This window comes from Antennarius striatus, chromosome 4, assembly GCF_040054535.1.
Source record: "Antennarius striatus isolate MH-2024 chromosome 4, ASM4005453v1, whole genome shotgun sequence".
Lineage (NCBI taxonomy): Eukaryota > Metazoa > Chordata > Actinopteri > Lophiiformes > Antennariidae > Antennarius > Antennarius striatus.
In genome coordinates, this window is record NC_090779.1 from 25,260,180 (window position 1) to 25,286,470 (window position 26,291).

At 43.9% G+C, this 26,291-nt stretch overlaps 2 protein-coding genes across 6 annotated transcripts in view; one reads left to right on the forward strand and one right to left on the reverse strand.

The window, feature by feature from the left end:
* The window catches only part of LOC137594596 (transcription factor SOX-6-like), a 74,342-nt gene extending 71,062 nt beyond the window's left edge, over positions 1-3,280 (forward strand). For all 5 annotated transcript variants that reach the window (XM_068314204.1, XM_068314203.1, XM_068314205.1 and 2 more), the window contains one exon: positions 521-3,280. In XM_068314204.1, coding sequence (XP_068170305.1) covers positions 521-875 — 355 coding nt within the window. In that variant the 3' untranslated portion in view covers positions 876-3,280. The remainder of the gene's footprint in view (positions 1-520) is intronic.
* A 6,140-nt stretch (positions 3,281-9,420) lies between these two features.
* On the reverse strand, positions 9,421-25,315 carry zgc:113516 (uncharacterized protein LOC541449 homolog). The gene is made up of 8 exons (XM_068314206.1): positions 25,018-25,315; positions 23,843-24,105; positions 22,305-22,457; positions 17,050-17,195; positions 16,525-16,608; positions 15,338-15,498; positions 13,255-13,328; positions 9,421-9,802 (listed from the first exon to the last, which is right to left on the reverse strand). The coding sequence occupies exons 1-8, from the start codon at positions 25,156-25,158 to the stop codon at positions 9,736-9,738; spliced, it is 1,089 nt and encodes a 362-aa protein (XP_068170307.1). The 5' UTR covers positions 25,159-25,315; the 3' UTR covers positions 9,421-9,735.
* Between the last annotated feature and the right edge of the window lie 976 nt (positions 25,316-26,291).

A 26,291-nucleotide genomic window follows, 5' to 3' on the forward strand; every position in this document is an offset into this window, starting at 1 on the left:
TGGTTTGTAAAAAATGTGAAAATATGGAAGAGGCTCGTGCGTTTATGAGACGTTTAAAGGGACGAGTCTTCACTGCAGTGGGAGGAAAAGCAGTGGCATTGTCCTAATAGGAACCAGCCATGGATGTGTTTAACGGCGTCACCGCGGCCTCAGTTCCAGATGGATTTACCAGAGGCCACGGCTTTGAATAGGAGCGATTTTTAATAGCTTGTCATTTATTAAATTAGGACAATGCTGGACGCTTGCGGTCGCTGGAAATTGGAGGCAGACGTAGCGCGGAATGAAATGTAAGCAGATGTTTGAGAGGAAAACGAGCGCCGGGCTGAAAGTGGCATTGACTGCGTGTGGTCAAGCAAACGGCGGCTTCTCCGGGTCCGGGTGTTCAATCTGAGCCAGAACAGAACCGAACTGGGTACTGTCTGGACCGGGTACCGTCTGGACCGGGTACCATCTGGACCGGGTACCATCTGGACCGGGCCAGTAACTGTATTAAAATCCGTTTTTCCTGCTTGTTTCTCAGGCCTCAGCCGCCGATGCCTCTCGGCAACAGCCAGGGAAGTGTAGGAGTTTACCCTGGCGCCATCACCATGGCAACCACGGCCACGCCTTCCCCACACCTGACCTCAGACTGCTCCAGCAACTCGGCTAGCCCCGAGCCTGCCATCCCCGTCATCCAGAGCACGTACGGCATGAAGCCGGAGTCCGGCGGCCGGGGCAACAACAACAACGGCGGCGGCGGCGGGGGGGCGTTGGACCTGCCCAGCGACCCCGCCAATGGGGACGACGACCTGGACATGTACGAGGACTTTGAGGACGAGCCCAAGTCAGACTATAGCAGCGACCACGAGACGCGGGAGGCCATCAGCGCCAACTGAGCGCCCTAAGGGTCGCCCGTGTAAAAAAAGAATAGAGAGGAAAAATAACTGAGACACTTTTTTTTTGAGAACACGTTTTATCACAGAGACCTTCAGGCTAACTTTTAGGACATGTTGCGCCCTGCCTGCGCTGAGCGAACCCAAGGGGGGGGGGGACTCGAACCCAGCGTGAGCGCTCAGAGCGAGTGGAGAGACGGGAAAAGGCAGCGTGTGGATGGAGACTCATCCGAAGAAGAAAGAAAACGTGAGTTTAGACAAACAACGATCGGACAATCCAGACACCAAACTGACGATGAACTTGTTTCCTATCCTTCGACAATCTTAACTGGAGCGAATAAGAGAGAGAGAGAGAGAGAGAGAGAGAGAGAGAGAGAATGAGAGAGAGTGGGACGAAGAACAAATGAGCGACGAACACATTGCTGTGTGGGTTGTAAAGAGCATGCATGGATTTTGAAGCATCAGGAATTGGTCTTCAACAGCTATTTGGTCTTAAATGTTTAAGGAGTGATTTACGTTTTCATCATCATGTATTTACTTTTTTTTTGGTGTTTTTCTTTCCCTTTTTTTTTGTTATCATAGACGTTTATTTCTGACAGGTCACTGCCTGTACAAACGCTGGACTGTCGGAACTTGAAATTTGAGAATTTTAATATAAATCCTAGCTATTGTAATCTTATAGTCTTACTTTTGTTTCTTACGAATACAGTGACTTTTTTTTTCTGACAAACTGCTTACATTACATTACTGTTTTGGTTTTTTTTTGTAATATCCCAGCTCAGGTATGATGTGCCAGCTTGTGAATGTGGTTTCTTTTTTCGTACAAAAAATAGATTTTTCAGTCTGTCAAATAACGGGAGCAAAATCCCTTGCACCCCATTATCATAATAATTATTATTATAATATTATTACTACTGTTATTATTATTATTATTATTATTATTATTATTATTATTATATACGTATATAATTAACCAAGCACCCAGAAATTGTATAGATTTTTTTTAAATGTGCCAAACCTGCATTCACATTCACTCTGGACATCTAGTCTTAACTTCCAATGCTGCAGAAAGTCTTACCCCATCAGCTGTTCCTACCTGACGACCGCCGGCTCTGCACCTGCCCGCCTCGGCCAATCAAAGGGCAGGGCTGAAGGATGACGTCGTCACACACACGCACACACACACACACACACCCCTTCGGCTCCGGTACGTCAAACCCAGCAGCAGAATTGAAGACGGCAACTCTTCAATATCCTTGTTTTGGTGCTTTGGTGAACCAACCAATCATAATGTGCACAAGAATCGGTACGGCGTGAAATCGGTTAAAGGTGATGATATTTTTTGGCTTCATTTCCTTGTTTAGTTTAAGGATTCACGGAGAGTTTATTCAGCTCCCAGTTCTAATATTCTGGCTCCTGCTGTCCGTTTTGAATCAGTACAAAATGTCACTATTTTTATCAGCGTGTTGATATTTATAAAGTCGTCTCCTGGATGCACCAAACTAGATTTAAAAAATAACCATTTATAATAAAGCTGCAAAAAAAAAAAAAAGAGAGAGAGAGAGAAGGGTTTATAAGGTTTGTTATTTTATAAAAGGTACAGTTTTATAGAGATCAGTAAATTATTGAGAGATGACCCCCCCCCCAGTCAGAGCACACAAACCCCCCCACCCCCTGTTAACACATCTCACTCTCCCTCAGGAGACGCATCGCGTTTCTGTCGTCACGCTTCCATCTCCATCACCCGTGATCTCAGGTGGTTTCTGGGTGCTCCCTCTGACTCCTCCCTCTCCCTCTGACTCCTCCCCCTGACTCCGCCCTCTGGCCACAGGTTTAAAATTCACAAGCTGGGACTGAATTTTGTTTTTTGCTTGCATTACCGTCAAGAGAGAGAAAAAAACAGACAAACACGCAAACTCATGCACAGACATTTCTGTTCACACACATCCTAAGCACTGGATATGAATCAATGTTTTTAGTATTATCTAATGTGAAGTTGTTGTTTGATTTTCAACTTGATCGATTAGAACACACCCACGTCACACGCTTAGACCCTCCAGGCCGCCTCGTGCACACCTGGCCCAGGTGAATCACCGTTTCTACCACGAGCATTTCATTTATGGAAACACATTTTTGTTGCCGCAGCTCTCGTGCCGCCTTAAGGGGGGGTAAAGGGGGGTCACCTCATGCTCCTATCAGTCGTGACCTGCAGGAGCAGATCGTACGTTTCCCGGTCGGACACATTTTTTTTTTTTTTGTGATGAGTATTGTATTTGAAATTCAATGTGCGTTTTAACATTTCATTGTATTTATTAGCCAGCGTTGGCTCTAAAATGTGTCAGTACAACTTGGTGAGAAAGACAATCAAAAAAATAAATAAATAAATGAAACGTAAAAGATTCTGTTTTGTTGTTCTTTAAACTTCACTGGTTTTTATTCCCACCGCTTTGAACGCCGTTCTGACGTTCCGACCATCAGGTTACCACGCGGCCTGTTGTTGATCCCATTGTGTCTGCGCGGCGAGGAAAAACGCCACACACTCTTTGCTGTGGCGAAAACACGGCGGCGCCGTGCTCGCTTGGCCCCCGCCAGGGTGAGAAAGAAACAGAGAGCTCTGCCATACGCAGCCACATCATAAATCTAATTGTAATTCCCAAATCAACTGTAGCGTCACTCTGCGAGGGGCGCCGGCGAGTTTGTGACACACCCCTCCGCGGGTGTGTGTGTGTGTGTGTGTGGGGGGGGGGGGACGTGTGTTTGAAATCATTCTTCTTCTGCTGCTACGCCTAATCTTGTTAAATAAATCATCCTAATTTACACTCGTCCATTTTCCCCCCTCCCGCATCGGTTGCTCACGCCGTGCGCGGCGTTTGGCGCCCGCACAAAATGACGGCACGTTTCACTGCAATGGAGTCGTAGCTGCGGCGTGTGAATGTACCTACAGGATATTCATACGCGCTTCAATTACCCCAGAAGGAAGCTGACATCATACGTTTTTCCATTCGGTCTGCAGGACTCCCCGCTCATTAAAGCTATAGGTGGCTAACGCAAAGACAGCATTCAGGATCACTCGTAAAAACTCACGCATTTTTATATTATTTTTTAAACGTATGTGCTTGGAGGATGGAGGCTGGGTGGGCCGTCACATCGTCTTGTCAGATCCACCCCCACCCCCACCCAAAAAAATACCATGCTTTAAGACAGCATTAAAACCCTCTAACATGCGATCAACGTGGATTTAAATCACTGGTTTCCACATCTTCCCACATAATATGTCCAACTTCACTGGTACAAACTGTAGAAATCACCACGGTCGGCTTCAATCAACAAGTGGGCCACAAAAAAACCTCACAGAAATCACTTTAAACATTGACGGGAATTAAATAAGCCTTAGTCGATTAATTTAGAAATTCGACTCGGCTCTGTTTTCGTCACCAGACAGACCAGGAAAAACAAGGTGAAATGAAAAAGAACGGGTGTGAGCTGAATATCTGGCGTCGAGGCGTGACTGCTCGCCTAATTTCCTGGCTGATTGTTCTTCTAAAGAGACTGAGGAAGACTTTGAATTCAACCTTCTTTTTTTTGTGGTTTTTGTGCGGATGGTGAGGATGATGAGGCATAATGACACCCTTTCTCCGTCAACGCCCCGTCTTGTATGGGGCCCTCAAGGCAAAGTCTCTTCTTCTTTTTTTTTTATTATAAAAGAAAAAAAAAAGCCCATGAAAAGTAGAAGAAAAATCCTTCCTTTGTTCCGTCTCAGCAATCAAGCCTTTGGATGAAGACGATAATAAATTATTAGAAAGCAGACGCCGCCGTCAGGCACTTTCAGGGGCATCAAAGCCTCCCTGTTGATGATCGGTGACACTAAACACCAGGATCAGGACCCCGGTTAAAAGGGGAATAATTAAAATATTAAAATATCAATGTTAATTTAATTGTCGCTATTTTTTGTTTCAATGTCCGCAATATTTGATAAATATTCTTCAGATTTAAATAAAACTAATTTAAATATTTTCCCTTTGCTGAGATTCTTATTCTTTGTTAATTGTTATTGTAAACACAGCTGAGGGGTTCATTACCGCCCCCTTCTGGGGGATATAAAACAATACAACACGAGAAAAACTAGCATCACCTACACTCTTTCATAAATTAATGATTACAACTTCAATAAATTAATTTCTATCCTTATTACATAAATAGCAAGTTAGCATAGTAGGATATGCAAATTATTTATGCATCTAAATAAAGCGAAAGTCAGGCATTGTGGGTATTTAAGCTCATTTGACATTATTGCTAACTGCTAGCAGGGCTAAAAGTACGCCATAACATGACGGAATGAGCCAAATGTCTTTATGTAGATATCTAAAAATTAACATGTAAAAAATATAAATACAACAAATAATTAACAACAGTTTTTATTTCTTTCCGGCTTTTCAGGCACTTGGAACACAAAGGCTGAAAGATTAATTTAATAGACAAGCATAAAACTCGACTACAGAGGGTTTCTGTTTCCAATGTATGACTTTGATTCATGCCGTTTAATGAAAAATAAAATAAGGTTTCTCCTGAAGCAGTAATAAAACTGATTCATCATGTTTCGCGAGTGTAAAGCCCTCTCTTGAATACATTGTTGGATGGGTTTTTGGCAAACGTGCATTGATAACAATTGTAAATTAAGGTTGAGTCTTGTTGGAATTCCAAGGGTCAGCAGCCTTGGGAACCCTTCAACAATACGTTAAAAGCTAAATGAAATAACTGAATAAAAGGAAATCATAGGGAAAAAATTCAGAAAGGAGTTGCTTTCGCTGTGTGTTTCAATGTCTTTGAAACATTGCATAAAGGCCTATACTTCTTTTAAATGCAATTAAAAGTGAGAGGAAAAAAATCTACAGGAAATTTGGATGGGCAATGGACAAAAGGCCATTTTTTCCTTTTTGAGGCAAAGTCCTTGGGTCTTTTTAAGTGCATTAGTCCGCTAATTAAATATTATATGTTTAACGAAAAATGCACTTTGAAAGCAGCTAGATTGTTTGACTCAAAGACTTGCCTGCAGCCTTGATGATTGGAACTGCGCGCGACCATGAGGAGGTAAAGAACTGCATTGTTGCGAGTCCTCCCCTCGTTTCACCCACCATAATCCTTTTCTACGTATTTTACAATCACATTCCCTTTTGTGCTGCCACCACAAAGACACTAGAATGAGTTATGCAGAGGAGGAGACACCTTGGTATTTTGCGAGCCTGATGTATTTGTTACATCTGAATAAATACCAAGTTATTGAACAGGATTTAAAATGATGTGAGGCCCTGCTGCAGTCGATCAAACACTGATTGATTGACGCTCATCTCAGTTTCCTTGAGGTGAGAACCTTAAAGCGTTGACATCTTGGTTGGATCGTTTGGTCACCTCCACTGGAGGATTTCACCTCCTGTCCATCAATGTGACACCAAAGTGTCGTTTTGACTGACTTCAACACCTGATTTTGTGTGTTGAGAAGAAGCTGCAGACGGTTTCTCTTTAAAGACTTCCTAAATGAAGTGGAAAGGCAGTCAGGATTGAATGTATCTCTACTAAAAAGCCCGACAATCAAGACATCCGTGCCTTAAAAACAGCTTTATCCAGATCTACTCTGAAATTTAACACATCTTTCTTCGGCTCGCTCAAGTTTTTTTTCATAGCTGATGAAAAATAACATGCAGATACTTCATAATATTTAAAGCAGTGGTAAAATTCCTGCCTGGAATGGATCCAACACATAATGGGTTGGGATGATTTTTGTTAATTTCTTTTCAAGCAGTTTTCTCCTTTCGTGTTTTATCCGATGTTATTCAGAAGATAGAAGACGATTTGCTGATTATCTGTGATTATGATGTAAAAGTCACTTCTTTCCATTGTTTTCTCGACTCTCCTTCAGTCGAGAATAAACATTAAAGTTCTGTTTTGATGCTACAGTGGATTACAAGTCCTTTAAGTGCTCAGAAAATTGAAAACTGAGCAACTACAATTCCCTTGAAAAACCTTCTGATGAAGGTAATGTGAGAACGAGCTCCAGAACGCTGAGTAAAAGTTGGACCTTGTGATGCGAGAGTTTCTTTCGATTTTTATTTCCACGGGTCCAACGTTGACTTTTGAGTTCAGCTCTTAATGTTCTTCATTTGTTTACCTACTAGTATCTGCTGCTGGCAACTAAAGCATGATTAAAAGCTTCATGATTATGTTGAGGCAACTTAAAGCACTTGGTTAATGTTCTGGAAATATTGTGGTAATGGCAAATAAATCGCAAAGAAAGGCATCCAAGGCACTTTTTAAGAAATGCTGCTATCTTAGTTTTTAGTCCGTGCTCAGCTGGGAGATTAGAACTAATGAGATGTGCGCCCTCTGCCATCGCACCAGCCGTCGTCTCCACAGGTTTGGAGCAGCAGTCAAAGGTCGCGCTACTTTGTGATGGAACAGAACCGCTGAACGCGATCCAGGCGGCGCTACGATCCCTACAGGACGGTTAGAAACCAGTCAGGTGTAAAAGAGTCACGATGCGTAGGAGAGGCTACGTCAGCAGTTTTCAGTGCTAACCATGAAAAACAAGTTGACACGGGTCACACCTTGGTGTCTGGTCGACCTCCTGCTGATGCAATCAAGTCATTTTTTACAAGCATTGTTAGCACTGTACTTAATTATATTTGATTAATGCAAATCTTCTTGAATATTATCTTTTAATATAGTACAGCAAAAACATCGTCGTCTTGTCTTCAGCTGCTTATTCCTCATTGTGGGTCACGGGGGTTGCTACGGGTTAGTAATATACAGTAACATGACACTGTGTGCTTTAAACGGTTTACTAGTGATTTAATGATTCCAGTGTTTGTGGCTGACAGACGTAAAATGGAGTAAAATGACGTAAACTTGATTTTTATTTTTTTGTGTGTATTTTTATTAAATCCGACGTATAATTGAGAACGACGTAACTCCAAACTTCAGTCTAACTTCAACTTACTTCAATTTAATCAATTGAAACTGTAGCAAACAGTATCTTTAGTTTTACTTCATCAAATTGATTGAATGCAGATTGGAATCATTCTAAAACACACGTTGGGTTCATTCCAGAGGTCAGCAGGTTAACTATAACGGACGACCTGGACAGATGGACGGACTGAACGGTGTTGACTGTAGAAACGTTGTTCCTTGAAGCGACCGTTCCTCCTTTTGGCGACGGAAGGATCGCCCACTGACTCCGTGTTGTTTTTGTTTCTGATGAAAAGCGCTTGAACGTTTGCCCGATGGCGTCGTTGACCTCTGGTTGTGAAGAGGAGTTCACGAGCAGCACTTCACAGGAAAAGCATTCATTTGCCACTTTGTGCGATTCAAATTTGCTCTAATATGATGTGAACAAAAACATTTCTAAAATAATTGGAAGCGAACCGTCACGTTAGGTCCTCCTGAAGTAAAACCACAGGAGTGACTCCTGGAGATTTTTAAACATGTCGAAAGTCTAAAAACGGAATTCATGTATATTTTATCATCTAAATCTCGACGAATCGCACAAATTTGGACTGATGGAAACCCACCTGATGGCGTGGAAGACTGTAGCTGAGCGTGTAGATAGACCCAACAAACATGACATTTTGTGACTATGAAGGCGCGGCTCCGAACGACCTGAAATTAAACTGATTTCGCTGCTGAACGCGTGTCGACTGTGTTTATCTCACTGCAGCTCGTCGATCCTGACAAAACATTCTAAGCTAATAAGACGACAGCGATTCCAACGCGAGTGTGTGCGATGGAATGAAAAATAAATGACCCTTGCACTTCGTATTTAATGAATCATTTCATCGACTTCCACTCCGGCGAACCCTCGTTTAGAACTTCTGAAGTGGTCTGAAAAAAAAAAGTTCAATTCAGAAAACATTTATATTAAATTCTAAATTCCCACGTGATGTTTTCGATCACCTCGCCCGGCGAGGAGGACGATGGAACACAAATTGAATCACTTCTTAATTAAATAAGACAGTGAACTCCCACGACTATTACACGTAAACCGTACAGTTTTCTCTCTCTTTATATATTCATGTGGAATTTAAACACGACTTTGCGTCGGCGATGTGGAGAACAAGAACGCTGACACGTTAATGACCCGCCGCAGGTATTCAATCAGGGTAATTAACGCATTCTGCTGCAGATACCTTCTGAGGAACCTCTTCACACACGTTCCACCACTAAAAAGCAGCTGCAGCTCAGAGTAAATATGAATGTTTGCTTTTTATTGCATTGGGAAACCATTGATAATAGTCTACACGGCAGAGCAGCTTTGCACCACTGATTAAAATGAGTTCCTCTTCCCATAAGCTGAAAATCATCTGGTGGAGGTGAAATTCAACAGAAGCGAGCAAAGAAGATTTTTCTCCGTGTATTTCAGCTTCATTCTGAGAACTGAAAACATTCTGTAATTTAGACAAATGGCTAAAGTTGAGACTTCATGCTCCGAAAACTTGGTTCATCAAATTTACATTTTTTTTGTGTGGATTTGCAGAATTTGTTAAAAATCAAACAAACAAAGACGAACAGAATAAGTCAGAGTGGAAACTTGTTTCCCAGCAGGATGCGCTAAACGCTGAAGGAGCATCGAATCCACATGAGTGGAACGATCCAGTTCAGTCTGTTGTGGGTTTACACGACTCCGCTAAATGTGGGAACAATAAATGTGTTTTCTGGCATCAGTTTAATCCCAATGTGTCGTCTAACTGCGGCGCAACAAACGCAAACACTGGGCTGCAGGTTTCTGAGATTATTCTGTGACGGCGTCGTTCGTTTCTCCTTGAGACGCGTTAACAGATATTTGTGATGGGGAAAAAATCGCGCTGCTTTATCCTCATAATGTCAATCCAAAATACTCCTCTTTCTTCAGAAAGTAGTGGCCGAGCCGTGCTGCGGCATACCTGGGAGAACACAGAATAAAAAAAAAAACTTCAGGAAAGATTTTAAATTTGAATCAGAATTTGTCTTTTCTTTCTGATTGGTTTTCCAAAATGAATTAAATGACGGGTGTCCTTTTGGGTCCTCATTTTTGGCCCCGGTGATGTCATGTTTTCCACGCAAAACATCTCAAGAATCAGATAAAAGCTGCGATGTAAACGGTGGTGCTGATTCGTTTTTTCTAGATTTAAATACAACACCACCCACTGCGTTGACCTCACATGAACTGGATGGAATCTAGACCACAAGGTTCGGTCCACAGGAAGTAGGAAGTGTCCACAGGAAGTGTCCACACGCGCTTCCTCCCGCTATGAATCACGTCTTTAATGAAAGCTATAAACTCACAGTAGACGTCGCTCCATCAGCAGGTTAACATACAATAACGTGTTTTTACACACACACACACACACACACACACATACGTACAGCTCAAGGTGGGCACTATGCGCTTTGTTTGATCATCTTGCATAACAATATAGCATCACTTCTCCATTCAGTGAAGCTGCGCGTCTGAAAGCCGTGCCAACGCCTGAGCACATTTCAGAACTTAACTGTGAGAAAAGTGTTTTTGTATTTGTTCGCCGCTATTGTCGAACGCTTTAATAAACCTTATGTCTGAGAACGCCGCTGCCCTTGGCTATTATACCATAGCCTTTGAAACGAAGTGCAGTTTCAAAAACACAGAAAATGGAGGCGCAGAAGGAGTTTGTCCTTTAATCGGAGCGTTCGCCGAACTCCTCAATGCCGAAGCCGTTTGCTTTCTGGCGCCGCGACAGAAAAAAGAGGATTCTGCCTTTTAGTTAAGTCGATTCCAGCAATTAACCTGCTGTCGGATCAGGTGGTACCGGGTCAGTGTGGGCGGAGCAAGCACACACCTATCAGGTGTCACCAAAAGGGGAATTCAGAGCATCAAATGCTAATGAAGACGTGGAAGTGATAAACAGGAAGTTCACCTGCATTTAACTGCAGGATGGCGACAGTTTAACTTACTTTTATGTCAAATTCCTACTTAAATGTCACAAGCTTGATGTCTACAAAACACTCGCTCCTTGACTTTTAGACGTCATCAGCCACATGATTTATTTTTATTCTTATTCTCAATCAACATTCACTTACAAGAGAGGAATAAACAAAATATAATAACTACAGAAACGGTATAAAAAGTGAAAATAGAATATCAAAAAGCATGAAATTATAACAGGTTCAAGTGTTTTCCTTCTGTTTACCTCATTACCCAGCATGCCCACACTCCTCATGAGGAGGCTTATATGCGAGTATACCAATTTGAAAAAGAACAGCAACCTTCACAGGGGATTCCATTCATCCTTATTTTTATTAAAGCTGACACCTAAAAGTAGCGCGCTTAACATTTATCATCTCCGCCGATGAAACGGAGACGTTTTTCCTCTTTAGCGGGAGGAGGAGAGCATTAACTCCCTGCGAGCAGGTATTCCGTTTCACAATGTGCTTTTGTGCCTCACTTTCTGCCGTGGACTTCTCCAAACAGTGGGCCTCCGCCTTTCATTTCCTCATAATAATGTCTTTGTCGAGTAACGGCTGGCGTTGCCAACATATCCACAAATCTAAACCGCTGACTCGCAGACACTTTCAACACATGAATAAAATCATATAAGGAAAGTAAATACGGCCGTGGAGCCGGGGGGGTTTGGTTCCCCCTGCGGCTCCCTATTGTCACTTCCACATCTGGGCCTGGTTAGAGCAGAAGGCCTCGGCGACGCCTGTCACTCGTTGGGAAGTCGGCAGATTTGGCTCAGGGGGATAACACACACACACACACACACACACACACACACACACACACACACACACACACACACACACACACACACACAGCATTCAACTCTAACTTCCTGTTTCTTTCTTCGTTTACCACAAAAGTTCTCTCAGTCGTCAGTCGAAACCCGTTTGGGAGAAAACAACACGATGCTCCCAAAACAACCTTGAAACCAAGGACCATAACTCAAGGAAAATAAATATTTTTGGAGGAAATTTCAAACACGATCGGCGGCAGAAAGACACACACAAAAAAAAAAATAGTCGCCAAATTTCATTTTTCCAGTTTATCAAAAATCTGGTGCAAACTGCAAAATTCCAACAAACTCCCTCCAAGCAGGAATTCCATCAACTCCAAACTCCAGCTGCGGCGGTAGCGTTCCGTTTTCCTACATCTAACATTTAGCAGAATGATAAATGGTCCTGGTCCAGCTCAGGTCAAGGTTTTTGGTCATGATGCATGATTTCTAGCTTAAAATTAATCAAACGATTTTTGTTTAGTCTGGAGAATAAATGTCCAGCTCTGCAGCACATTGTTTTCTGCCTAGCAACAACCAGACTTGTTGATGTTTGAGCGACCAATAAGGGTTGAAATAATTAAATGAGCCATTGAGTGACGGTCATGCGTGACTATTATCATATCTAGCAATCAAACGGTGACACGAGGCCAGAAACCGACCTTTAGGCATCAGGTATCCTCACGCTGCTTCCATCACCACGTTCTACTTTTTGTTTTTCTGCAGCGTGAACACAGGGGCAGATTTTGGTGATGCAGACCCCCCCCCCATCATTGTTGCTGCTGCTTTCATTCCAGTTTAGCCCTCCAGTTGAGCAAAGGTAACCCGAGCCTCGCCGTGCACTTTGAGACAACCTCAGCCGGCAGCTTAGCGGCGCAGACGTCTAGCAGACGCATGTGGCCCGGCCCGGGATGAGAGGTGTGTGTGAGTGTGTGAGTGTGTGTGTGTGTGTGAGTGTGTGTGAGTGTGTGTGTGTGTGAGTGTGTGTGCGAGGCAGCGCTGGAACAATAGTGTCTCTGTGCCTCCGCACCCCTCTGGATCACATTTCCTCTGAGGTCCGGATCGAAATGAGGCAGGGGCCCTGTCGCTGATCTGGCCAGCAGAGGGGAGGGTGCCGTATGTCAATAGTGATTAAGATCACGATCACTACTGGGGCGGGTGTGGGGCGCACAAGGAAGCAAGCAAGGGAGGAAAGCGTCGGGGTGAGGGAAACATTTTGCCCTCCTGAACTTTACTGTCTGGTTGTTGGGGGGGGGGGTGTCTGCTGGTCCCCGTGTCGGCCGTGACGCCTCCAAAATAAATCAGACCTGATTTCCACGCAGGGCTTTTCAGGAGCAAAACCTTTCAAGTGTTGGTAGTTTGTGTCTGTTTTACGTACGTTAGGACTAAAGTTTCTATTTCCACAACCTGCAGAGACATTTTTCACCAACGGACATCCAGTTTGTGTTTTTAATTTCACGTGTTCCCGCATTAACAAACAGTAAAAGTGTTGCTCGATGACAGGATGTCGGTTTTTAACGTCAACAGCGTGAAATCTGTGTTTGAGCGTGTTTAAACGGCGCGACGCACGCGTCTGTCAGCGACCCTCCGTTAGAAACACAAACCTGTGGAAGTCAAAGTCGATGGAGGAGTAGCGCGACTGCAGGATGGCCCACAGACCCCACAGGAAGTTGGACGCCTGGTGGAGGAGAAGGGAAACAGCGTCACAGACGAGTCTTTAAAACACTCAAAGCTTCGGTTTGTCGGTTCGCATCATCAAACACGTTCGTCCTGCTGAGAAAAACTACAGCATCAACCACGGAAGATGTGTTTAAAACCCCCGACTGAGCTTTAAGGACATTTTCCATTCGGCCTCAGTGGTCGTCATGGTGATGCCAAGCAAATCTGCTGCGTAATCCTGGACAAAAACCCGTTTTCCATCAGTTTATGTTAAAGTAGGGGGGGTGCGACTCCCCCGACACGACACGGGTGGTTCTGTTCGGACCGTTTCATCTGCGTGAGCTGGAGGTGCTTCCGTGTGAAGCGTTAGAACAACACGTATGTGAAGCGATGACACGCTCGGAACAAAGCGCGATGCTGTCTCGGCGGGAACGGCGGTGGGAACATGTGACCGGCGTGGAAATCCACTTAAAGCATCAGAAGTGCAATTCTTCCTGCCCCTCGGTGGGGCAGGAAGGTCATGGCGGGGTGAGGCGTCGGCCACACCCGTCCTGGATTCTCTACGTATAATTGAATGACAGACTTTTAGCACGCCGCTCCAACAGAGGAGGCCTTTGTGACGTTTCTACGGCGACTACCACAGGTAGCGGCGGCGGGACGTTCCGACTTGAAGTTGGAGCATCGATACGACCCCCAACGGTCGGTCGGATGCTGTCGGATGCAGGCGGCACTGGCAGGATGACAAACCCCCATATCGAACGGTTCCCTCCTTAATGGCTCGGCTCACTTAGCCGCGCAGACGACCCCCGCCTCCATAAATCCTGTTGTTGCCCTCATTGTAAATCGTCCTGGTCGAACCACTAATAGCGCCGACTAATAGGATCCAGACAGGCCTCTGTTTTGTGGCCCTGTGATATAATCACATTTTTATTTGATAATCAAATAAGGGGTGGAATGAAATACTTGAAGAGCAATGTGCGGTTTTCCGTGGGTTTTTTTCTTCTCCTCCCTCCCTGACAGATTTTCATCTCTAATCTCCGTCTTTAGCTGGAGAGAGAAGACGGAGCGCGTTTCCATTACGATTAATAACTTCTCTCCATTAAGAGCGCGTTAGTCTAACGCTAAGCAGAGCCCGGCGGTGACGGCGAGCCATTGAGAAAAACGGAGCTGAGCGGCGTGTTGGGGCGGGGAGGGGGTGACTTCACAGCCCCCAGGAGGAGAAGAGGATGAGGCGTAAAGACTCGGCTGCATCTCGGCGCGGTCGGGGGAGGGATTACGAGTCACAGGAAACGACTTCACCCCGCAGAGTCCTGGCGCGCGGCCAGGCGCCGTCGATGGCGCTCAGCTTCCTGAAGCTTCCTGAAGCGCGGATCGCTTTCCTGGGATCCTGAGCGGCGACTGTTCCGCGTTTCGGTGTTCAATGAGGTTTGATTACCTCAAACAGGTGATATGGAAGTGAGACGTTTAATCATTTTAATTATAACTAAAAAGGAATTTGATGATAATCAGTTGATAAAGAGAAAAAAATGTCGCTGTGAGTCTCAGGAGACATTATTTGGACGCATGGAGAATTTAATTTGTCGTGTTTTCTCAGGCAGAAAAAAAAAATTTCATAGAATAAAAAAGATGTTGGATAATCAGAAGTGGAATCATGTTGGTGATGTTATCACCTTCCTCGCTCCGTTCAAACCTTACTTCTTCTCCTTCCCCCCCCTCACTCCTGGACCCCTTCAGACATCTACACTAAATATCCTGGACGGTTCTGCGTTTTGGGTCGAGCCATGACAGCAGTTTTCGACAGATGACCCAGGAAAGCAGCACAGAATGAAAATTGTGTTTAAGAAAAATTATTTCATCTCCTTTTTAATTTTTTTCCCAGCAGCAGCTTCTAATCAACAAGGATGGCGTCCATCAGAGGTCAAATGGCGATGATGCTTTTCCGAGGACTTTTTATATTTTGTAATGTGACTAATGAGTTTAATATTGTGAAATGTGAGCAGGACTTTCCCAGGGTGTCACAGCGCTCACCAGGGAGAATTTGCAGGCGTGAACGTGAAGCCGTGTGACCTCCGCCTCCGTGACGATGGCGTCGCGTCCTGAGCTGCGCTTCCAGCTCTCCAGGTAGGCCATCAGCCAATCACGTTGCAGCTCCTTGCTGGGGTAGAGGCTGTAGTTCACATCGTTCACACCTGGAGCACAAAACACACCTTACTGTAGCATATTTAATATGATTGATTGATGAGCAGGTTTACCTCTTTATTAGACGTTGGTTTAAAAAAGATTACACAGAAAAATAAAAATGAAGTTTATCTCATTTGCCTCCACTTAAAGTCTGTCTGCCACAAATACTGGAATCATTAAATCACTAGTAAACGGTTAGAATCACATAATATCATTAATATTATTAGCTCGTAGCAACCTCCGTGACCCACAATGAGGAAGAAGGAGCTGAAGACGAGACAGAGACGCTTTTTCTGTACAATATTAAAAAATTAAATTTCATTGTTTGAAATATATTCAAAACCAAATATTATTCAAATGCATTATTCATGTTTATCTACTTTTTACAGACGATTTAATTAAACTTATGCCATTTTTCGACTTACGTTTTGTCTCCTGGAGCCCATTAACGATGTAAAACGAAGTTACCCTGTATTTAAATGCTGAGCAAACAGGAATAAAATAATTAAAACTAAAATAAAATTCTACTGTATTTGAAAATAAAATATATACCTTTACTTACTGCATCCATGGCAGTATTATGAAAACCACAGTCTTTGAAAATAATTTATCTGACTTAAGATGAAATGAAAATCACTGACATGAATAAAACAACAAGCTTTTTGCGCAGATTTCACGTCAGAATTTTCAGTTGAAGTTTGGAGCTATTTAAGATGTGATTCAAACGCAAGCGTGAAAACTGACTCAATATTGTTCCTCACAAACAGCTGATTAAAGTCGCCGCCACGCATCTGGTTAAATTAACGCTTTAACCGCCGCAACCTGATGCTTCAGGAGCAGGAAGACAATTCGTGGTTCATAATGGCAGAAAGGGAAATGATATCACACAAACTGGACAATAAGGCTGTACATCACATATTGTATATACAACCTCCACCTCTGGCAATATCCCACATTAGGCCGTCTCACATCTTCTGGCTGTGAATGAGATTTGGAGGCAAATTGAAGCTCTTTTCATCACATCTTCCACCTACCAGCAAATTCATTGAAGTGATTGCCAATATCAAAGGCCTGGTAGTTGAAGTCGGCGTACTCATAGTCGATGAATCTCACTATTCCTGGAGGAGGAGAGGGAAAGCAGCAGCGTTACCACGGCAACGAGACAAACACATCTCAGGTACGGCGGTAAAGATGACAACTTTTCCCCCCTTTTATTGCAGAACTCAAAGGAACTCTTTTGATTGACAGTCATCCGGGGGAAAATGTGAACGATGTGAAAGAGATTAAATCCAAAAAAGAGAATAAAGGTGAGAACAAATGATATATTTCTTTGGGTAGCTATTTTCAAGAGTGTGAAGGTTTGCTTCTGTTTGTAAAATGAAAGGGAAGAGCGTGAAGACCATGAGCCGCGTTACTTCAAACGGATGAAAAGAAATATATTCATCTATTTTATCACCAGCTGAGAGCCGCGGATCAGGAAACGTGTTCCTGACACGTTAAACAACAACACGTCTGTTTGCGGATCATGTGACCCGAGGCGATGACGAGAGGAGGCTCACCCTCTTCCTGGTTGTAGATGATGTTCTTGGTGAGGAGGTCGTTGTGGCAGAGGACGGTGGGCGAGTCGATCCGGGAGAGGTGGTTCTTTAAGGCGTCCAGTTCGGCCGACAGCGTCTCCACGCTGGGGACCTCCTGCAGGGCGGTGCTGGAGAGAGGGACGACCGCTCGCATCAGTACCAGCGGAAAACACACACCAGGGACTGGGTTCAACCGCAGCAAACTCTACCCAGAATGTTTATTACAATATTAAGCAGAATCTACTTGTTAAATCCAGGTAAACATGGGTTATCTACGGCTAAACCATAGATAACCATTCACAGTTCTGTCCTGAAATTTATTTATGAATGCATTTTCAATAATATTTGGTTCTTATGACTATTCTAAGCTGACAAATTTCAATATAACACAGGAAAACGTCTCTGTCTCATTTTCAGCTGCTTCTTCCTCATTGTGGGTCATGGGGGTTGCCATGGGCTAATAATATATTATATTAGGGATGTCAAACTCATTTCCATCGAGGGCCACATCAGCATCACGGCTGTCCTCAAAGGGCCAGACGTAACTAATAAATGTAACTAAATGTAACTCAGTGTAATGTAACTAAATGTAACTACTCCTTAATGTAACTAATAAATGTAACTAAATGTAACTCAGTGTAATGTAACTAAATGTAACTACTCCTTAATGTAACTAATAAATGTAACTAAATGTAACTCAGTGTAATGTAACTAAATGTAACTACTCCTTAATGTAACTAATAAATGTAACTAAATGTAACTCAGTGTAATGTAACTAAATGTAACTACTCCTTAATGTAACTAATAAATGTAACTAAATGTAACTCAGTGTAATGTAACTAAATGTAACTACTCCTTAATGTAACTAATAAATGTAACTAAATGTTACTCAGTGTAATGTAACTAAATGTAACTACTCCTTAATGTAACTAATAAATGTAACTAAATGTAACTCAGTGTAATGTAACTAAATGTAACTACTCCTTAATGTAACTAATAAATGTAACTAAATGTAACTCAGTGTAATGTAACTAAATGTAACTACTCCTTAATGTAACTAATAAATGTAACTAAATGTAACTCAGTGTAATGTAACTAAATGTAACTACTCCTTAATGTAACTAATAAATGTAACTAAATGTAACTCAGTGTAATGTAACTAAATGTAACTACTCCTTAATGTTAAATAACTGAATTTCTGACTGATTCTAGTTCCAAACATTACAGTTAGACAGAAAAAACGTGTTTGTTTGTTTCTCTGTTCTAACATGAATCCTTTTAATTTGTCAGGTTATTAAACCCACAGAACTCCATCAATCAAGGATCAAACTATCAATCAATAAAGAAAAATAACATCAGACACAATTTGTTCAAAACGTTTCTGTCAAAGTTAAAATGGGATGAATTACTGCATTGTGGGAAATGTAGTTTTGGTCAAAGCACACTTTTGAACATTTACTTTTAGACACTCTGACCTTTTATGCTCTCGCGGGCCACATAAAAATGATGTGGCGGTCCACATTTGGCCCCCGGGCCTTGAGTTTGACACGTGTGTTCTATGTTTTATTCTGATTTATTGTACAGTAACATGACATCATGTGTTTCTAACGGTTTAGTGAGTTTGTTATTCCAGAATTTGTGGCTGACAGATGTAAACTGATTTTTATTTTTCTGTGTATTTTTTTTTTTTAAACTGACGTCTAATGGAGAACGACGTGACTCCAAACGACATAAACCGTAATAAAAGAGTAAAGTGTGTGAAGATTAACCTCCCTCTCTCCGAACCACAATAATTTTAAAAATGAATAAGAACTGTAAAAAAAGGAAAGGGAAGAGTGAGGAGCAGCGTTTCGTGCGGAGGAACGTGGAGACATCCCTCTTAATTAATAACAGACCAGTGAAGATGAGACAAAGACGAAGAGACGTCCTCGGTAATTAGAGACGACTGAGACTCTCTAAGTATCCCCTGATTCCAAAGATGTATTATTATGGTTTTCTGCTAACTACCTTTTCAAATGCTTCTTGAAGGGCTGTATTAACATTAACCCGGCTTCCCCTGACACGCCGTGACTCACTTGTTTTTTAAGACGCGCTCACCAGAAAAGAATCTTGATTGTCTGAAATTGTCTGAAAACACAAGATTAAGCTTCTGTTTGATACTGAGGATTAAAATCCTGGATGTTGTGATGCTTTTTTGCATGAAAAAAAGGAGCTGTTGATGGTCGCGAGTGTCATCCCGACCTCCAGGCTGTGGTGCAGCGAGTCTCTTCAGGAGGTTAGGGTCCTTGTTTTCACGCTGTTGATTACTCCATCTGTCAAAGAAGACACTCACGTCCTTGGACGTCAGCGCAGATTTAAAAAAAAAATGCTGCTAGCATCCGTCTCCTAATTAATTTTCATGTTTCCTTTTCAGACTGGAGAAGAAGGGTAATTTAAACAGTGTAATTTAAACACAACCTATTTATTCAACGGGGAACAAACACGCGCTCTGGTGTTATACAAACTTAGAGAAATTCTTTAGCGTGGCCTGCGAGGAGGAGGAGGAGGAGGAAGAGCTCAGCTGCCGTATTAAAGACCTGAGATATATACATACACATTTAAATATGTATATGTTTGTATAGAACTGTGTAAATATTGTAAAGTGTAATCAGACGTGATCAAATCTGCCCCGGCGGGCCTGGGTTCACGACCCCGACCCCGTCTCCTCTCTAACGTGAATTCAGACGGTTTGAATGGTGAATCATCCTGATTCCCTTTCAGCCCATCCGTTTCTTTAAGTTAACAAAATGACTTTATGATGGGAAAAAAGCCACGATTAACTCGGAGTCAAAAGCTAAATGAAAGCCTTCCATCGGCTCTAAATGGAAACCTGTCGTCTTGCCATCAGATCTTTTCCTCTCTATTTTCTGTCCTTTTCATGAGGAACAGTATGTCAAGTACATTCGCCTCCTGCTTCTTGTCAAGTCTCTCTAAGGTAATTAGTGGAATTTCCTCCTCTGGCGCTTCATTATCAATGTGCCGGTTTCAAACGGCAGTCGAGCTCTGCTGGTCTTCTCTCTCTCTCTCTCTTTTTCTTCTTCTTCTTGCGGTTTTCATGAGATTCAGTGCAAACAAGAGACGTAACGGGGGGCCTTTTGGAGACGAGCGCGTCGCGCTCCGGCTTTCCATCGCTTTTCTCTACCGTCTGTGACTTCTGCTGTGCTCTCCCTCTCTGAAGCTCGCAGCTGCTTCGGCTTCCTTCTCCTCCCTCCCTCGTTCTCTCTCTCCCTCTCTCCCCCCTCTGTATCGGCGTCTCTCTCTTCGCGCAGCGGGTGGCTGCAGCGCTGACGACCTCCTCTGCAGGTGCAGCCTCTTCCTGCTTCCTCTGAAGATCACATTCATAGCAGCACTCATACATTCTCAAGTACAAACGTTTCTCTGATGCCTGTTTAAAATCCCTTCTGCTTTTTTTTTTTACACTGTGCTTCCTTGTGTGTGTGTGTGTGTGTGTGTGTGTGTGTGTGTGTGTGTGTCTGTGTGTGTACATACAAAAACACACACACACGCAAAAACAAGCTTAAACCATAAATCCAGATCTCATCTCTTCAATCTCAAACGTCATAATTGACAGGTATCCTTCCTTCCATCATTATTTAAAACTGTTTCTGTTATTTTATCTGAATTATTGTTATTTTGACTGGTTCTGTCCGTCTGAGCTGCAGCATCGCCGACCCGGACCTGGACCTGGACCCACCCCCACCCGGCTACACAAATGTCTCACAGCACAGCACCACCTATTGGGTCACTAAGAGTGGTGCAATCGCTTCCACTGATGCCCAGGACTGTCCTGCATCACCCACACACACACACACACACACACACACACACACGCATCACTACTGGTATCAAACTGTGGACCAGTGAGCCCCAACCCCCGGGTCGTGGACCGGTACCGGTCTGTGGGTCAGTCGGTACCAGGTCACACAGAAGGAATCCAGAACTTCGATTAGTGGACGAGTGGATTCTCTCCTCCACATCTGTCTGAGTCCCTCTTGACGCTTGTGGAGATGCTTGCCTCGGTCACATGACTACCTTCTTAAAGGGGCCGCTCCGGCCGCTAACACAGAATACATTACCGCTAAACTGAAACTCCCAAGCTAGCAGAACCAACGAGAAACAAACGTTGGTGTGACGTTATGAGGACACTGCTAATAAAGTTGATACAAACGGGATTCAAGTTTATTATTATAGTTAGAATAAAACTGTTTTAATGCTGGTCGTATAGTTTTAATTTTTTGTATTCATCCTCCACACCTTAAAGGACGATCCGTGTAAATATTATCTGACGTGAAACCGGTCAGATAATAAAGGTCACTGCTGCAGATAAAATTATTTAAGAGTCGTGTTGTGTGAAAAAAATGAAGTGCAGGAAGAAAAGGATCTAAAAACACAAGAACCACTAAGATGATGAAAACTTCAGGGGTCCATTGGTGCTAACAGAGGACATGTGAGGAGAACAGCTGCCTGTGTTTTATCGTCTGGTCGACAAAGACCAACCCTCTCATTGCTCCTCTCTCTTATCATGAAAGTCTGTCTGCTGGACGGTTCTTTGTGTAATGGATGACTGACTCCGGTACCAAGCGCCTTGCCCTTGTGATAAAACCTTGAGAAGAAGCCCCAGCTGTTGAGCAGCGTTCCAGCGAGACGGCGATCCTTCCGTCTTCAGGGTTGCGTGGACTTCCAACCCCTTCACACAAAGATAAACATGGCTGAACGTTTGACCGATAAGACGCGGCCCTGCAGGAAGCTGGCCGGGCTCTGGTTCTTTGTAGTGTCTGGAAGGCCCCTCTCACCTCTCACCTGTGACCCCTGTCAGAGATAATCTAATGTCATTGCCACAGAGGCCACTCCCAAATCCATTCAATCCGGCCAATGGCGGCTCGCCTCCCCACCGGGAGCGGTGAGCATTGGCTCTGACGGGGTGGGGATGGAGCGGAGGGATGAAGGATTCCTGACAGGACGATAGAAGGTGTGGAGGACGTCGATGGTTCACATCAAAAATCTGTTTCCTCCAGAAAAACAATTTTAAAAAATAATAATTTATTGATCTCAGACTTATTCTACTACGGTCTGTCGGATCTTATTGATTTCTATGCAAATATTTTGTAGTGCAGATTTAAATATACCCTTATAATCATTATAAGGGTATATAATGACGGATATCTTGATAGTTTTACAATTTCCACTGAACATCGTACCTTTTGGGGCGCTGCTGTCCATCGGCGCCGCCGTTGATGCCGTTCTTCACCAGCGTGAGAAAGTGGGACATTGTGGTCCAGAGCAGCGGCTGGACGGGCCGACCGCACGGGGGCTGGATGGAGTGGATTCTCCCCATCTCTGCCGCGATCAATCTGTGGACGCGACGTGTTCAGATGAGCCCGGCTGACGCTGGGATTGCACAAACAACCATTATCAGAGTCGAAACACAACTCCCCTTCCATTTAGCACTCTTATCTTGCATTTCTCCTATTTTTTTTTTGTTACATCTATGACCTTTTGACCTCTTGAGTGCTCATTCTCCAGGCGTCTCTGTGCCGATGTTCAGTTTGGTGGGTATTCCCGGCTGCAGACGGGGTGATGGATGCGTGTCGCGGCCCTGGCCACTCAGCCTTGCTCGGCTGTGTTGTGTCCTACCGTCCCGGCGAGAGAAGGATGACGCTGGCCTCTCGCCACGAGGGCTGATGAATGAAACGCAGGGCACGGCGAAACAACATCGCTCAACGTAAAACACAACTGAAGGGAAATATTTCTTTTTTCTAAAAAACTCCTCATCAGCACAATCAGAACTAACGTGAAACACGACCTTCAGCAAAACCCTCTGACGGATTCGTGAGAAAACAAACGCTCAAGGTTTCACATCGGGATTCAACAGTTTGACCGCCAGAAGGGACCAAACTTTACGTCTGACTCCTAACTAATGATGAAATCACTTTTTCCCCTTTACTTCAAAGTTGTATTAACTTCCTAGCATTAAAATTGAACTTGATTAGAATAAACTGCTCGAGACGAACCATCTTTTCCTCAAGAAGAAAATACAGGTTGACGTCGAAAGTCTGAATTAAGCTGAATTAATTACTGAACTTAATTTATGAATGGATTTTAATAATATTTGATTAACATTAGTCTATTTTAGTCTTACAAACAAGGATTTATTTTTTTTTATAAAGAAAAAGTACATAAAAAAACATTACCGTCTCGTCTTCAGCCGTTTCTTCCACATCGTGGGTCAGGGGGGTTGCCACTTGCTAGTAATACTATATTATATGTTTTTATGCTTATTTATTTGTACATTAACGGTTTACCAGTGATTTTATTATTCTAATATTTGTGGAAGACAGACATAAAGTGGAGTAAAATTACCTGAACTTGATTTTTATTTTTCCATGCATTTTTTTAAAAAAACCTACATGGAAGGTGCGCCCTCGTTCCTCGCGGGTAATGCGTTCCAGAAACCAAACGCAATTAACGAATTCCACAGACGAGCGACAAACTATTTCTTATTATTTCTGTAATTTAAACGTTTATGAACCCTCCCCATACTGATATTAAACCACCTCCATCTGTATTACCTTTTCCTACACTCTGATAAGACTGTTTAGAGCACTTTTATGTCTCACAGAAGTCCGAGACTAACGGAATGTAGCGCACTTCTGGATCCGTGGATCAAAAAACACCTGGGTGACTAGGTGTTCTATTTTTTTGTGAATGTGTATTTGTGAAAGCTGCTTCCAGACACCTGTAGGTGGGGGGCTGCCGCAGCAGGTCGTCGTCCAGAACCCGTCCTCGGACAAACTCGTAGCAGATGCCGTTCAGGAAGCTGCAGTAGATCTGGGGGCCACACCCGTGGGCGTGGAGGACCTGGAAGATCTCCACCTCACGGTCCCTGTTCACAAACAGCTCCGTCATTTTGCCGTACAGTCGGACCAGAACGCAGCCCGGGTCCTGGATGGAGCCCACGAAGCAGCCAATCAGCTGGTTGGTGATTCCCTCCGTGAAAGTCTGCCGCAAGAAGAAAGGTGGCGTTCAGGTGACAGGTAAAAAAAAAGTCAAACGGTAGCATGAGAGCACGTCAAGGACGCTGCTAACGGCCACACCGGTGATGCTAACGGTCACACCGGTGCCGCCATGCATGTGGACCCAACCGGACCGCAGCGACCCGGGTGTTTGCCTGCAGAGACCTCATTGGACATTTGTTGTCCTTCACCAGTTTCTCACAGTCTGTCATTCTCCTCCGTGGGCGACCCGACTTCTGGGGCGCTGCCGGCAGACCCACATTTTCCCATCTAGATGGAAAGTGGGCAAACACGACCACGTTGACATCTGATCAAGAATTTATATGGTAGGTGGGGGTTGGGGGGGGTGGATGTTCTTCAGCGGCTTTGTTTTCACACTCCTATTGTTCCACGGTGACAGACTTGTTGTTTGTTTCTATGCCTGGATTTGTAGGATATTATTATCAAGTCATTTTTTATTTTGAAGGCAAAGAATTTGAAAAAAAAAAAAGCTGTAAGATTTGTTAATAAATCAGTTTATTGATTGATCCGTGTCCATTTGTTCCCAGGATTAAAGATCACTGAATGGTTTTACATGAAATTTGAAAGTTATTTAAAAGGAAGAGCAACAAATCAAGACATCAGTCCTCCAATCCATCGTCACAATGAAGTGTTGGGATCGGAGGAGAAACATCTACTCCTCTGTGTACATTAGAGCACCCGGCGTCGATGGGGAGGTCAGCCACCCTGTGTGCGCTCACCTAACAAACAGAAAACCCATTTCTCTGAAAGATTGGACCTTGTGTTTGCTCATGGGACCAGAATTCTGTCCCACATTCTGTCACAACAACAGACCAACAATGATTTTATTGATCGTCGTGATATTTAATCTTCAGACATTGACGACTCGATCACTTGCCTTCATCTGAATATCCTGGGACTTCCACTCAGGACGGATTCTCCTCAGGAGAACCAGGATCCCCTGGAGAGGTTCCAGCTCATCGATGTGAACATCCACATGGAGGAGCTGACTTCCAGCACTGACTGACCCGCGCTCCATTTCCCACAAAGGAAAGATCTTTGAAAGAACAACTTCATAAAACCCAACGAAGCGGGCAGAAAAGCCTCGAACGGCGGCGGAGCGCTGAGATCTGATCGGATTGGCCGTTAGTGGTGTGTGTGTGTCTGTGGAGTGACTCCACAGTCCACCTGGCTTATCAGGGCCAGCGTTCCTCTGGACATCTTCAACGCGCCGCTGCAGAGCTTACATATTAACCACGGGCGGCCGGAGCGCCGCTGCAGGCGTGTTCTCTACCAGCAGCGTCACTGTGAGAACCAAACATGACGCCTTGAGGCTCCGTCAATCATTTATCGATGATGGCCTTCTTCTTGTCCTTTGGTCGTGTCCCGTTAGGGTTCTCCACAGCGCCTTGTCCTCCTCCATGTCAGCCTCTCTTCTTCATCCTCCTTTCTAACACCAACTGCCTAAACCTAACCCTAACCTTCTCTCTGGTCTTCCTCTTTCCTGGTAGCTCCATCCTCATCACCAATAATCCTCACCATCTCCCCTCTGGACCAATCACAGTCTGCTCTCTCTCTAAATTTGTCTCCAGAACATCTCACCTCGGCTGTTCCTCTGACAAACTCATTTCTGGTCCCTCCTAGAGAACCTGAACATCTTCATTTCCTCCACATCCAGCTCTACTTCCTGTCTTCCTTTCCTATCTTCTAATCCGTCCATCATGGCAGTCTTCACCACTGTCTCTAACTTGTCCATCAAATTATTGACGATTGCATATTGACCATAAACTGAACACCAGGATAAAAAACACGTAAAGAATTTTTTTTGCTTTGCTTGAAAATGAATCGTCCGTATTTCGTCTTCCTTCCCACTGTCCCAGTCTGAATTCTAAACACCCCAACAGTCCCATGGAACTGGAAGCCACGGTTTACTCCGACGTCCAATCGGGCTAGAAAGTGGCCACGCGACAACAATCGACGCAATGAGGCGACTTTTGATCCTGTAAATCATTTTCAGATGATTTGGCTTCTGTGCGCCGGGTGGGATTCCAAATGGGCGGAGTCTATTGTTTAACGCCAGAACGCTGGTCACCCGCGGGACGCTTTTCAACATGGTGGGATTAGTGGGTTCAAACGCGAGCCTTCATGCAATGCCGTGGAACATTTCACCAT